This window comes from Dama dama, chromosome 12, assembly GCF_033118175.1.
Source record: "Dama dama isolate Ldn47 chromosome 12, ASM3311817v1, whole genome shotgun sequence".
Lineage (NCBI taxonomy): Eukaryota > Metazoa > Chordata > Mammalia > Artiodactyla > Cervidae > Dama > Dama dama.
In genome coordinates this window covers 27277012-27289848 of record NC_083692.1, presented here as the reverse complement: position 1 = coordinate 27289848, position 12837 = coordinate 27277012, and the positions used below count along the sequence as shown (strand labels likewise).

The 12837-nt window shown below is 34.8% G+C and overlaps 1 protein-coding gene across 3 annotated transcripts in view; it reads left to right on the top strand.

Annotated features, from left to right (window-relative positions):
• SYNE2 (spectrin repeat containing nuclear envelope protein 2) overlaps nt 1-12837 on the top strand; it is a 320326-nt gene that overhangs the window by 98012 nt on the left and 209477 nt on the right. For all 3 annotated transcript variants that reach the window (XM_061156908.1, XM_061156910.1, XM_061156909.1), the window contains exons 12-19: nt 4536-4700; nt 5256-5368; nt 6203-6365; nt 7747-7825; nt 8081-8268; nt 9865-10029; nt 11064-11213; nt 12610-12783. In XM_061156908.1, coding sequence (XP_061012891.1) covers nt 4536-4700; nt 5256-5368; nt 6203-6365; nt 7747-7825; nt 8081-8268; nt 9865-10029; nt 11064-11213; nt 12610-12783 — 1197 coding nt within the window. The remainder of the gene's footprint in view (nt 1-4535; nt 4701-5255; nt 5369-6202; nt 6366-7746; nt 7826-8080; nt 8269-9864; nt 10030-11063; nt 11214-12609; nt 12784-12837) is intronic.

Genomic DNA, 12837 nt, shown 5'->3' with positions numbered 1-12837 from the left:
CTTTTCTTGCCTTGTTTTAGATTGTGTTAATTTTTAACATATTAAATTCCATTTTAGTTTATCTATTGGCTTTTTAACTCTACGTCATATTGTATTTTTACTGTGATTACAATATACATTATAACATTTTTGCCATCTACTTAAAGTTGTAACATTCTAAGTTGTACAGCTTCTGACAACATGTAGAAGTCTTGCAGTCAAATCTCTCACTTTTTATGATTGGTTGCTTTATATATAAATATATGCATGACACACACATATGTTTTAAAGTCCCCAAGACCATGTTATAAATTTTTGTTCAAAACAGTCATGTGTTTTAAAGAAATTAAGGGAAAAATTAGTTTTTCATATTTATATAACTATTTACATTTCCATTGTTCTTTGTTCTTTCCTAGAGACTTGAGTTTCTATCTGAACTCACTTCTTCTCAGCTTGAGAACTTCTTTTAACTTATCTTATATTGCAGGTCTTCTTTTTTTATTTTGGCTTCCTGGGTCTTTGTTGCAGTGTGCAAGCTCTTTGTTGAAGCGCGCAGACTTCTCTCTAGCTGTAGTGGTTGGGGGTTCCCTTGTTGTGGTGCACAGACTTAGTTGCTCCATGGCATGTGGGATCTTAGTTTCCCATCCAGGGATTGAACTCATGTCTCTTGCATTGGAAGGTGGATTCTTAACCACTGGGACCACCAGCGAAGTCCTGTCTTCATTCTTTCTAAACAGTTTTGTTGAGGTATGATTTATATGCCATAGAATCTCTTCATCTTAAATGGCTAATTGACTTTTAGTGAATTTACAGAGTTACAACAGAGATTACGTGTCACAAATACTCTTTGGCCCTGAAAAAGTTTGCCAATCTCTGCTCAAGACTCTCGACCACCAGGAGCGACAGCCTGTTTGCAGAATACATTCATCATGCCGTCTGTGAAATGTGTTAAACACTAGCTCAGTGGCTTAAAAAGAGCCACATTTTCCGAGTCCCTAATTTTGAAGGACCAGTGCAGCTCCAGAAATCTTCCCATAAAGTGGCAGTGCTCCTTGTGTTATCAATTCCTTTTCTGATCACAGCTCTGACAACTCTGATCCCTGTGAAGGGCAGGAACTCTGTTATAAATCCTCAACAAGACAGGAGAGGAAGAAGATGCTGTCTGTATAGTTCAGGCTATTCCAGGCCACAGAGATCTGGCCTTATTTTGCTGCCTATGATTTGGAAAAATCACCCCAAATAATGAGAAAAATCATTAAAAGAGCTATTTTACAAGAGTAAGTGCTACAAATTGATGGTAGCTTGAAAATTCAATCCTTAGGCAGAGTGCCACTCATTTTCTTAGTGTTGCAAAATGAAACTTATTAATTTTAAAGTTATCATATGTATAACAGTCAATACCAGTTTCTGGTTCAATCAGTTGAAGACATAGATATCTCAGAGTATCTTAATAAATGGTTTCATTTTAAGCCTGCTATAGGAAATAGCCACATTATTTTGACCTGACAAGATCTTATATAAATTTTCATCCAAATTCAAAAGTAATTTCCAACACTGAGAAAGAAAGTGTGGAGCTAGTTTTCTATGTTAAGAGTGAAAGGAGAAGAATGAAAGGTAAATATCGCCTTCTATCATTCCTCTTCCTACTGCTGCATAGAGTACAGCCACAGTCAGAAAACTCACATTTGTCTTCTTTCAAAGCATATACAGCTTTTTGATGCAGGGAATTCAACCTGGTGCTCTGCAACAACCTGGAGGGCTGGGAGGAGGGAGAGAAGTTCCAGAGGAAGGAGACATACACATACCCGTGGCAGATGCATGTGGATGTATGGCAGAAGCCCACACAACATTGTAAAGCAATTACCCCCCAATTAAAAATAAATGAAATATACAGCTTTCTTTCAATTGTGAAAAGAATACTAGCTGAGTTAGAGATATCATTCTTAGCTTATCTTTTGCTCAGTTGCTTGCCAGTTTTCTGTTTTTTGTTTATTTTTTGGGAAATGCTAATAATAATAAATCATATATATATAATAAAAGTACATCCTAGCTTCTTTATATTAAAATTCATAATAATGAGAACCTCTTTTCCATTTTTTTCCAACCGGAGGCTTCACGGCATATAATTAATGATTTAGGGTTGTAAAGCTGTCTTTTGCTACATGCGTTTTGAGGAAATGAACTTGCAAGGCAATTAATAAAATACTGCATCGCATCACTGATATGCGGAATCTTTATTTAAAAAGTCAAACTTAGAAGTTCCCTGATGGCTTACTGGTTAGGATTCTGGGCTTGCAATTGCTGTGGCCTGGGTTCAATCCCTGGAAACTGAGATCTTGCAAGCTGCATGACACAGCCAAAAAAAAGAAAATGAAAGTCATAGAAACAGAGAGTAGAAAAGTGGTTGTCCAGGACTGAGGTTGTCCAGGACTGAGGCGGTAGGAAATAGGGAGAAGTTGGTTAAAGAGTACTTTCGGCTCTAAGATGATTCAGGTCTGAAGAGATAATGTAAAACTTGGTGACTATAGTTGTTAGCACTGTATTATATCACTGAAATTTGCTAAGGGAGTAAAACTTAAATGTTCTTGCCAAAAGAGCTAAATATGTGAAATGATGAATGTTAATTAACTAGATGGTGAGACTCCTTTTACAATGTAAATGTGTATCAAATCACCATGACGTACACTTTAAATATCTTACAGTTTTGTCAGTTATACCTCAATAATGCTAAAAAAAAAAAAAAGCAAACCAAAATGCAGAAAATTCCATGCTTCTAGTTTATGAATAGTTCCATTTGACTGCCTTAAAAGAGCCTAGCTTTGTTCTCATTTTATATCTTTGTGCTTGAGTTGTGGATTTAATGGGATTTTTTTTTTTATACTTGCCCTGCTTATAGTGGGCAACCAATAAATGTTTTCCAATGAATTAATTATGACTTAAAGGACCCTATTCTTAAAAAGTAACCTAATTTTTGCCTATTCTTTCCTTTTTTTTTTTTTTTTTTTTTTGCTTTTGTGGAACTTAACTCTAAGAATAGTGACAATTTATTAGCAGAACTGTGATAAAAGAGAGAGTACAGACTTAAAACTTATGCTTGCATCATCAGTGTGGGGTCCTCCCCAGCCCTTTGCCCTGTTATACTGCAGACCACACTCTACTGTGGGCTTCTCTGGTGGCTCAAATGGTGAAGAATCTGCCTGCAATGCAGGAGACCCAGGTTCAATCCCTGGGTCAGGAAGATCTCCTGGAGGAGGGCATGGCTACCTCCTCCAGTGCTTGCCTGGAGAATTCACGGACAGAGGAGCATGACAGGTTATAGTTCATGGGGCTGCAAAGAGTCAGACATGACTGAGCAACATTCACTTCACTTCACTTCTTCACACTTTACTATAACCATGTACTTGTTTGTTTCCCGCACTAGGTGGGCCTGGCAGGAGCTGTGGCTGTTGTTTATCTGGTTGACCCTCAGATGTGTGGACAGTTGTGCTAAACTTACTCTTGTCTTCATGACACATGGATCTGGACAAGATCCCACTCCTATTTTTATTCACTTACTAAGGCTACAGTCCGTGGGGTCGCAAAAAGTCAGACATGACTGAGCAACTGACACACACCAATTGTGTGTTTGTCTACTTTTATCCTCATACCTCCTTCCAGTCTTCTTTCTCCTTTGGCCACCATTGTGATGTGCCTAGTATGTATCTTTCATTTATATGTTCTTTCAAAATGCAGTAATTATTTATGTAACCATGTATTAAGTTGTATAAGTTGGTATTATATGTTATTCTGCTTCTTTCAGTTTTGAGCACACATGTATTTAAGCCATCTCCACATTGCCATTCATGTACATCTATCTAATTGGCTCAGTGAGTGAATGTATGAATGTGTGAGTGAGTTTTGGTGGTTCCCTAGCAGGGAAAAAATTCAGGTAGAAGGGGCAGAAAAAGCAAAGACCTGAGAAGGTAATTGGGGCTTGGGGCAAAGGGTTGGCATGTGTGTGACTTACAGACTTCAGGAGTGGTGGGAAGACTGAGGAAGGGGGAGGCGGCGGGATTGAAGGGCCGGGGCTTTGGTGAAGGACAGATAATCAGGAGATGTGGTAGAGATATCTAATATAAATATACGATTGGGGCTACTGAGGAAAATAACCTATAAACCTGCTTGCTATCTGTAGGTGTAATGTCAGAGAAGACAAGGGATTATAGGATTTCAAATGATCATTCAGTACAGTAGTTTACCCCTACTGAGTGACATGCTATAACTATTTCTGATTTCCTTCTTGTAACTGATTATGGGTTGATCAAAACATTTGTTTTGATTGTACCCTCTTCTGAAGCTTTTGAACAAATTATCTTCTCGATCAACAGCTAGCCAATGATACTTAGAAATATACCCATTAATCAGTATTTCCTTGACTAACATATCAGAATTGAAGTACTGTGTTTAAAGGCTTGTTTTAAAAGAATTCTTTAGAGGATTAAGCATACTGTATGTGAACAAATAAACTAGAAAAGTGTCAACTAAAGAACATCTTTTCTTTTTTTTTTTTCTTTCAGATTAATGTGTGGCAAACAGAATTGAATCGTGTCTTGCCGTCACCCCTTTTTCAAATAGAAACTTGGCTCCAGGAGGTAGAGAAGCTTATAGATGAAGATTTGTCAGTCTCCCAGGATTACAATGAAGCCATGGCTCTAACGCAAGAGAAAATTACTTTATTCCAGGTTGGCAAAGAAAAAAGAAACAGGGAAAAATCTATATTTTGTTAGAACTGTTCTTAAGGAAGACTTTTCTCCTAGAAGAAAGAGAAGGAAATACAGTGGGTATTTGAGGATGGTTTAGATGATTCCCCTGGAGATTTTTGGGACCCAAAACGATCTGTCCAGTAAGTTCTAAAGCAACTGTAAAGTCTGGCCAAAAAGGAGAGGGGAGACTGTTTTAAAACCTGGGAGATTGGGTTCTCACTAAAATGATATGAAAGAATTTAATAAGTGAGATTTATAGCATTTGAGCCCACAATTGAATGGAAAATACATCTGAAAAAAAAAGATTTTGATAATGCTTTTGCCAGAGAAACCACAGTCTGCCTCTCTGTAAAATGTTCTAGTTTAAAACATCTGTGATGGAAATATTTACTCACAACATTTTAGTTGAAAATATAAGGGCTTTATGATTTTAAAAAAGATGCAATGTGTGCACAGAGCAAATGAGATTAACAAACCCTTGGTTACAGAGTTTGACAATAAATGTGGTTCATGTCATACTAAATTTCTTTTCAGAGTCTGATGGATAAATTTGACTTCCATTTGAATACTCTCCTGGCATTTGAAAATAGAGATGAAAACCATTTGCCTTTGGTACCCCCTGAAAAATTGGAGGAAATGAAAAGACGGTTTGTACCACCATCCTTTCACAACTGCTGACATCTTTGTGTATGAACACTAACATGGTGCTACAGGCAGCAGGAAATACAGATTTGTAGATAATTTTTGACAGTCTTTAGCTCTTGACAACAATTCCTTCGTGTTTTATGTAACAGTAACATAATATCATGCTAACATACTTCCTCTTTTATTTCCTGGGAGGATATGATGGTAGAAAAAGTTGTGGAGTTAGAGGCAGAAACTGAGCTCTTTATCTTGGTTTTGGCCAAGTTATTATGTCTTTCTGCACATTTTCTCATTTGTAAATATAGAGTAATGGTACTCACTCTGTTCATGTCTCACAAGGAATACTAGATGAAATGGGAGGAAGTATATGAGAGCACTTAATAAACTCCAAAAACTATAAAGTTTATTTAGTTGGTGTTCGTCCACATCGTCTTCTCTTTTCTCATTATTCAAAGAATGATATTAAGAAGGTATTAGCTTTAATTAATGAAAGCTGTTAATATGTAAATGTGGAAATTACAGTTGTATTCTTATATGGAAGTTTTCAAATTCAGTAAAATGTTTTCGAGATTAACATTTTATCATAGAATTTCTCAATGGGGGAATAATTTCTGCAGAACATAATTCTGTTAGGTATTTTTATCTTAGAAATAGCTGGTTTATATCTCATCACAATGTTTGTTTTACTTTAAAAAAAAAAAAGAGGTGAGGATGCATCTGAGTTCCATGTGATTAAAAGAAAATGTTAAAGCCCCAATATTTTTTAAAATGCCAAACATTTTTCACATTTGGCCAGTCATATTAAATTAAATTCTAAAACCTGCACTATCTTCCAGAATCAACAACATTTCGGGGGAAAAAGTCATTCCATGCCTAGAATTTCATTACTATGAGTGCTCAGTTCTTGGTTTGCTAGAGGAAGTGAAATCAAAATTGCTTGTTTGGAACATCAAATACGGGAGCAAAGAATCTGTGGAATTATTGCTGGAAGACTGGCATGTAAGCTACTTTATTTCATGTCTTAGACAACTGTTCTCCATGATCCTGGGTTTGCATGTTTCCTGAGCACAATGTCCCTTAACTTTTCAGGTTTTGAGATGAGTTTTCTTGGTAGCTTTCGGTAGCTTAAATATTACCCAGAGAAAAAGATTATAGGTAGTCAAATAACAGACATCGAGAAGAGTAAGAAGGAGAAAATAACATTATTTAGCACAACAGAGGAAACTGAGTTAACCAGGCTAAGTTACATAATAAAGAAAGTTTCAATGTTACTTCCTTTAAAAAAATTCCTATCTCCACCTACTGGATATCTTGCTTAATATCTTTCCCCACTCTGATATATGGTTCTATTCAAAAATTAAATTTTTCTTAGAGCATTTTAATCTTAGCTTTTCAAGTTTTAAGAGTGGGCAAAACAGTATATTCTGTCTTGGAAGTTTTTCTGGGGGAGAGGTTTAGCTCTTAAAATTTATAGGAAAAATTTTTGCAAATGATTTAAATATATGTGTTTATATGTTAAGTTAAAGCTAAAGCATCCTAGCAATGTCATTTCTATAGTTAGGCCTTATTATCCTTCTTCCTGTATCTCTGTTTTTATTTTTTGACCATGTTGTGTGGCTTGCAGTGTCTTAGTTCTCCAACCAGGTATTGATCCTGGGACCACGGCAGTGGAAGTGCTGCATCCTAACCACTGGACCTCCAGTGCATTCCCTGTTTCTCCATTTCTGGGATGAGGGCCAAAAAGAAAAATCTAAGATTGTAAACTTCAGTGCAAAAATTGGAAAAACATGATGAGGAAATATTTATTTACAGTTTATGATTTAAACACTGTACATTCATGAATAGGAATCATCATTCTAAATTAGATTTTGAACATTTTAACTTCTTTTTCCTACTTTGATTTTTCATTTTTCCATTTTCATACTGTTGGCACATAAGTGTATAATAAATGAGTTTTTAATTGTCTGTTCTTCCATGAAAGATTTTTCTTGCTTAAGACACATAATAACTTGGTTAAAGGTATTTCTCAAGGGTCTTTGTGTGATAGATGATAGATTGTATCTATTTATACCATGCTCAACATCTAATAAAAATTATTCAATATTAATAAAGACATGAGAAAAACCAAGGTAAAACTGTGTCACTACATTAAGATAAACTTTGTCAGGTCTCATACTTGTATATTGCTAATACTCATATGTATGTTTCTTTGACCTTAACTATCTTTCTTCATGAACTACTTAACCCAAATATGTAGTATTAATTACTGTAAAGAAATTTTGGTGCCTAAGCGCTTCATCAATGTTTATTTCTCTGTCTGGATTTCTGGACACATTAAAAAAAAGTTGTCAATATGTTTTATTTTCATTTTTCCCCACAGAAATTTATTGAAGAAAAAGAGTTCCTAGCTCAACTTGAAACTTCGTTTCAAAAATGTGAAGAAATTCATAACAACTTGGGTAAAGCTGTATTTTCTTTTTGATGGAATGACCATCACTTAAAAATAACATTTCATTTGTCTCACTTTCCTTATGTATCTGGATGCTTTAGGAATTGGTTGTACATAAATGTATGTTTTGGAAGATTCTTGCCTTCACTTTTAATCCTGTTAGTGTCCACTGTCAATTAGTATGTGAATATTTTTCTTAGCAGTATTATTTTCTTAATGAAAAACTGTTTTTTAAGATTGCTGTCTTGTTTTGTTAACATTATAGCTGGAGAATATCCAAATATTAGTAAACAATATACGATGGTGAAATATCATCTTTCCATGTATAGAGAAAATATACTTAATGTGAAGTCCACTCTACAAAAAGTTCTGGCATGTTGGGCTACTTATGTAGAAAACCTTCGTTTACTAAAGGCTTGTTTTGAAGAGACAAAGAAGGAACAGATGAAAGAGGTATTTTCAGTCTTATGGTATTCGCTTAATTTTATTATTATTATTTTTTTCATTTTGTTTGGATAGCCTCATTTTCAATCCAAAAACAAGAGACTAGGAATGAGCAAACAATTGTTGGAAAAATTCTCCAAAGTATTGGAAAGCGTTTAGGTTCTTTCTCCTATAATAGCTAAATGGAATTTTCCTCCTCATTGTAGGTTTTATATACACACACAGAATTTTATTGAGGTATAATTTACATACACAGTATAGCATTTGGAAGATATATTGCTAAATTCCTTGGAAAGGAAATAAAAGACACGGAGTACTGGATAGCTTATGCTGCTGCTGCTAAGTCACTTCAGTCGTGCCCGACTCTGTGCGACCCCACAGACGGCAGCCCACCAGGCTCCCCCGTCCCTGGGATTCTCCAGGCAAGAACACTGGGGTGGGTTGCCATTTCCTTCTCCAATGCATGAAAGTGAAAAGTGAAAGTGAAGTTGCTCAGTCGTGTCCGACTCTTCGCGACCCCATGGACTGCAGCCTACCAGGCTCCTTCGTCCATGGGATTTTCCAGGCAAGAGTACTGGAGTGGGGTGCCATTGCCTTCTCCGATGCATTTAAAATAAATTAATAAATTAGAAAGTTTTCTTTACATTTGGGTGAGTACCTTTCAGTTTTAAAACCTTTCTTACTTTCTAGAGTAGGAAAAACAGAATACTTCAGATTTATGTGGAGAAGTGTGAAAGAAATTTTGGTATAATTTATTATTGTTTTTATTTGCCATTTGTGTAATAACCTGTTTTATGATTTTTCTTTGAGGTAGTTTTCTTTCTTTCATTTGCTTTCTTCTATTGCAAATAAGTGTAGACAACCTCTCAGATTAAGCATTTTCCATATAAAAGCTAAAGATAATAAAAAAACAGGCTGTTCGTATGAAAGTAAAATTTCTAATAAGTGTATGAGTGCAAAAAAAATATTTGAGTGAGTCATTGCTTCTCCCTATAGCCTATATTGATACCCAAAATTCAAATCTTTGGCTTTCAACTCGTCTTCTGTCTTTTAAAGGTCTTTTAATAAGATTCCCATTCTTTGAAAAAAATAAGACTTTAAGCCTTGCAATTTCCAAACTCTGTGCTGAGATGCCCTGAGCTACCAAAGAGAACTCTTGGGTAAATTTAAAATTTGAGGGAGAAAAGCAACATCTGTCTGTTGAATAGCACACAAATTGCCTCTAAGCTATTTGGACCTGACTAGTTAGGAATGAGAAGTGTTAGGTACTTTTTCTAGCTTAGGGAATCCTTGAAAAAATTCCTGAGACATTAAGGCGGCCATGAACTGAAAAGATTTGAAACCTTTGCTGTAAGCCTGTCAGCTGCTTAGAAAAATAGAACATCACATGTTTCCTAAATGTTCAGGATCAAGAATGATGACAGACAGCTAGCGGCTGCCAATTAGTGATCAAGGATGAAGAGGTAGCCCAACAGGGAGGGTAAGAATCTGCAGAACCTTCACACTTACTTTTGCTCGCAATCAAGCTCAGTGAAGATCTTTTATAAGTAATAGAAAGACAAATATTATGTCATTAAAATATTGCATTGTTTATATGTTATATAGGTTCCCTTTGAGACACTCTCCCAGTGGAATCTACAACATACTACTTTAAATGAAGTGGGAAATTTCTTATTTCAAGTCAGTAATGATGAAGTTGGATCATCTATTTCTAAAGAACTGAGGAGGTTGAATAAAAGATGGAGAAAGCTTATTACAAAACCTCAGCATGTAAGTTTTTTTTTTATTTTCGGTAACAGATTCTTTGAGGTATAATTCACATGCATACAATTCACTCATTTAGTGTGAATTCCTCAGTGGTTTTCAGTATATTTAATGTTGTGCAAGTCATCACCATAATCAATTTTAGAGCATTTTCATCACCTCATAAAGAAACTTTGTACCCATTAGCAATCACTTCTCATTTTCTCCCAATGTCCCCAGCTTTAAAAATTGTCCTATTCTGGTTATTTCACATAAATGGAGTCATAAAATATGTAGTCTTTTGTTTCTGGCTTTTTTTCACTTAGTGTAATGTTTTCAAAGTTCATTCATTTTGTAGTATGTATTAGTACTTCATTCATTTTTACCAGCAAAGCATAATCTGTTGTATGGATATACCACATTGTATTTATTTATTGATCAGTTGTTGAACATTTGACTTCTTTCCACTTTTTTGACTCTTATGAATAATGCAGATATAACCATTCATGTTCAGATATTTGTATGGACATTCAACATAGATTTTCAGTTGAAATTTATTTACCATTAAAGAGTAACATAAGCATTTTTGCCTGTTAGATTTAAAAGTTCTTGAGAACATACAGCAAATTTTATCTTTATATTTAATATTTGTTGTAGTTGTTTAGTTCTAAGTCATGTCTGACTCTTTTGTGACTTCCTGGACTATAGCCTGCCAGGCTCCTCCGTCCAGGGGATTTCCCAGGCAAGAATACTGGAGTGAGTTGCCATTTCCTTCTCCAGAGGATCTTTTCAACCCAGGGATGGAACCCATGTCTCCTTCATTGGCAGGCAGACTCTTTACCACCAGGCTACCAGGGAAACCCTATATTAAGTATAGTGCTTCATAAAGCACATATAATTTTTGAACTTAAATTATTAAATTATTCTCTTATTCTTAATAATTTGAGACTGAGGTGTTATATGGGAAATTTAAAAAATTAAATGTCTCCTTATTGTTTTTAATCATATATCTTAGAATAAAAGATATAAATATTACATTTCATGACATTAATTTTTTATAGGAAGCGAACCTGCCACTTATGAAATTACAAGATGAGCCCTTTCTTGACAATTCTGGAAATATTCAGCTATCCAAAGAAGAAAACCTAACTGTTGGTTTTTTAACAGATACGTCAAGCGAACTTCCTGAAAACCACAATCAGAATATTATGGTAAATAGTCATATTTTATGTAGTTCATTTGTATTGATATATGGAAATAATTTAACTTTGCTGTTCTTTTCTTTGGAAAATAACCCATATTGTTGAAACTGATAAGTAAGATTATTAGATAACACTTAAAGTATGGTCATTGTTCAGTAACATGCCTAAGTGGTACCCTCACGCAGTGGTCATGAGTGCCTAAACAGTAGCCATAAGCCTATAGCTTTTATGGCTGTAGGCTTATGGATTAAAATAAATAAAAAATTTGAAAGGAAATAGTAAATAAAAGCCCTGTGCCTCTAACTCACTGAAGAGTTTGCAGACACACGGAAGCAGTCATGACTTCTGAGCTGTGGAAGTGGAGTTGCTATTTTCTTCAGATTACTTCTGACTAGTACTCAGTTGTCCAGCTTTAGGCTAGCCTCTGGCCTGTCTTGCATCCTTTCTGTAAAATGGGGGGAAGTAAAATCTTTATTTCGTGCTTTGTTGTGTAATTCAAAGGATGACGTTAGATTATAGAGAAGAATATGGAAAAGAAACAACAAGAAATCATACACATGTGTGGTGTAGCACCTATGATTTTGGAAATATGCCCCCTTCAGAATAACTTATACAACTTTAAACAAAATAATGTTTATCTGGCTTTTGCCAGTTGCCATGATGGAGTGCTTTTTTTCCCATCATTAGGAGACCTAATCATGGAATATTTTGAATCTGTGCACTGTGCTCTTCAAATAGAAAAATATAGACTATTTTTCTCATACATTTAAAATATGATCTGATTAAAAACAGCTTTAAGAATGTGTCTATCATGTAAAGCTGTAGCATATCAAGTTATAGGATACTGAGAGATTATTAATGTGAAAAGGCTTAATTTTGTTGAAATTTGATTCTGATGTTTCACAACTACTGTTACCAATGGTATTTAATTAAATTGTATACCAGTTTTAGAAATGGGTTTATAGAGTCAATACTATAATTTTCTAAGCTCTAATCTTTGCTGTAAAATGGAAATAATAGTAACTAACTGATAGGAATGATATCCTTAAGACAATTTTTGTGAATAAATCTTTTAATTTTTAAAGTATTTATACTGTCATAATGTATCATCATCATGTCCAAAAAGTAGATCTTAAATCATTAAAATATGTTGATTTAGCATTCTCAGGGGAAAAAAAGCGATATAATGTATTTTTTTTTATTTTTTTGGCATAAAAGTTCAGTATGCATTTTAACTAACTTTTATAAAGATGCTATTAAAACATTGAGGTTTAAAAAGCAGCCATTGTTTTTGAGATTTTCATTGTTCAATTAATTTGCTACAGAGATATAACTTTTTTAAATGATAATTATTTTATAATATAAATGTTACCATTTTCTTGAGTGATAATTTTGAATGTTGTAGGCCGGGGAAGAACATGAAAAAGAAAATGAAGACTTTTCAGGGCCACTGAAAGTGGCTAAAGAGGTTGAAAGGCTCATTGGACAAGTGGAAACCTGGGAGGCGGAAACCACGTCAGTTTTGGATCTTCTGAGACAGCAGGATGATGTAGAGACCTCAATGGAAGAATCTTTGCAGGTATGAGTGTAACAGCATTAACAAGACAACTTTTGTGGCTGTAGGGTTATGGAT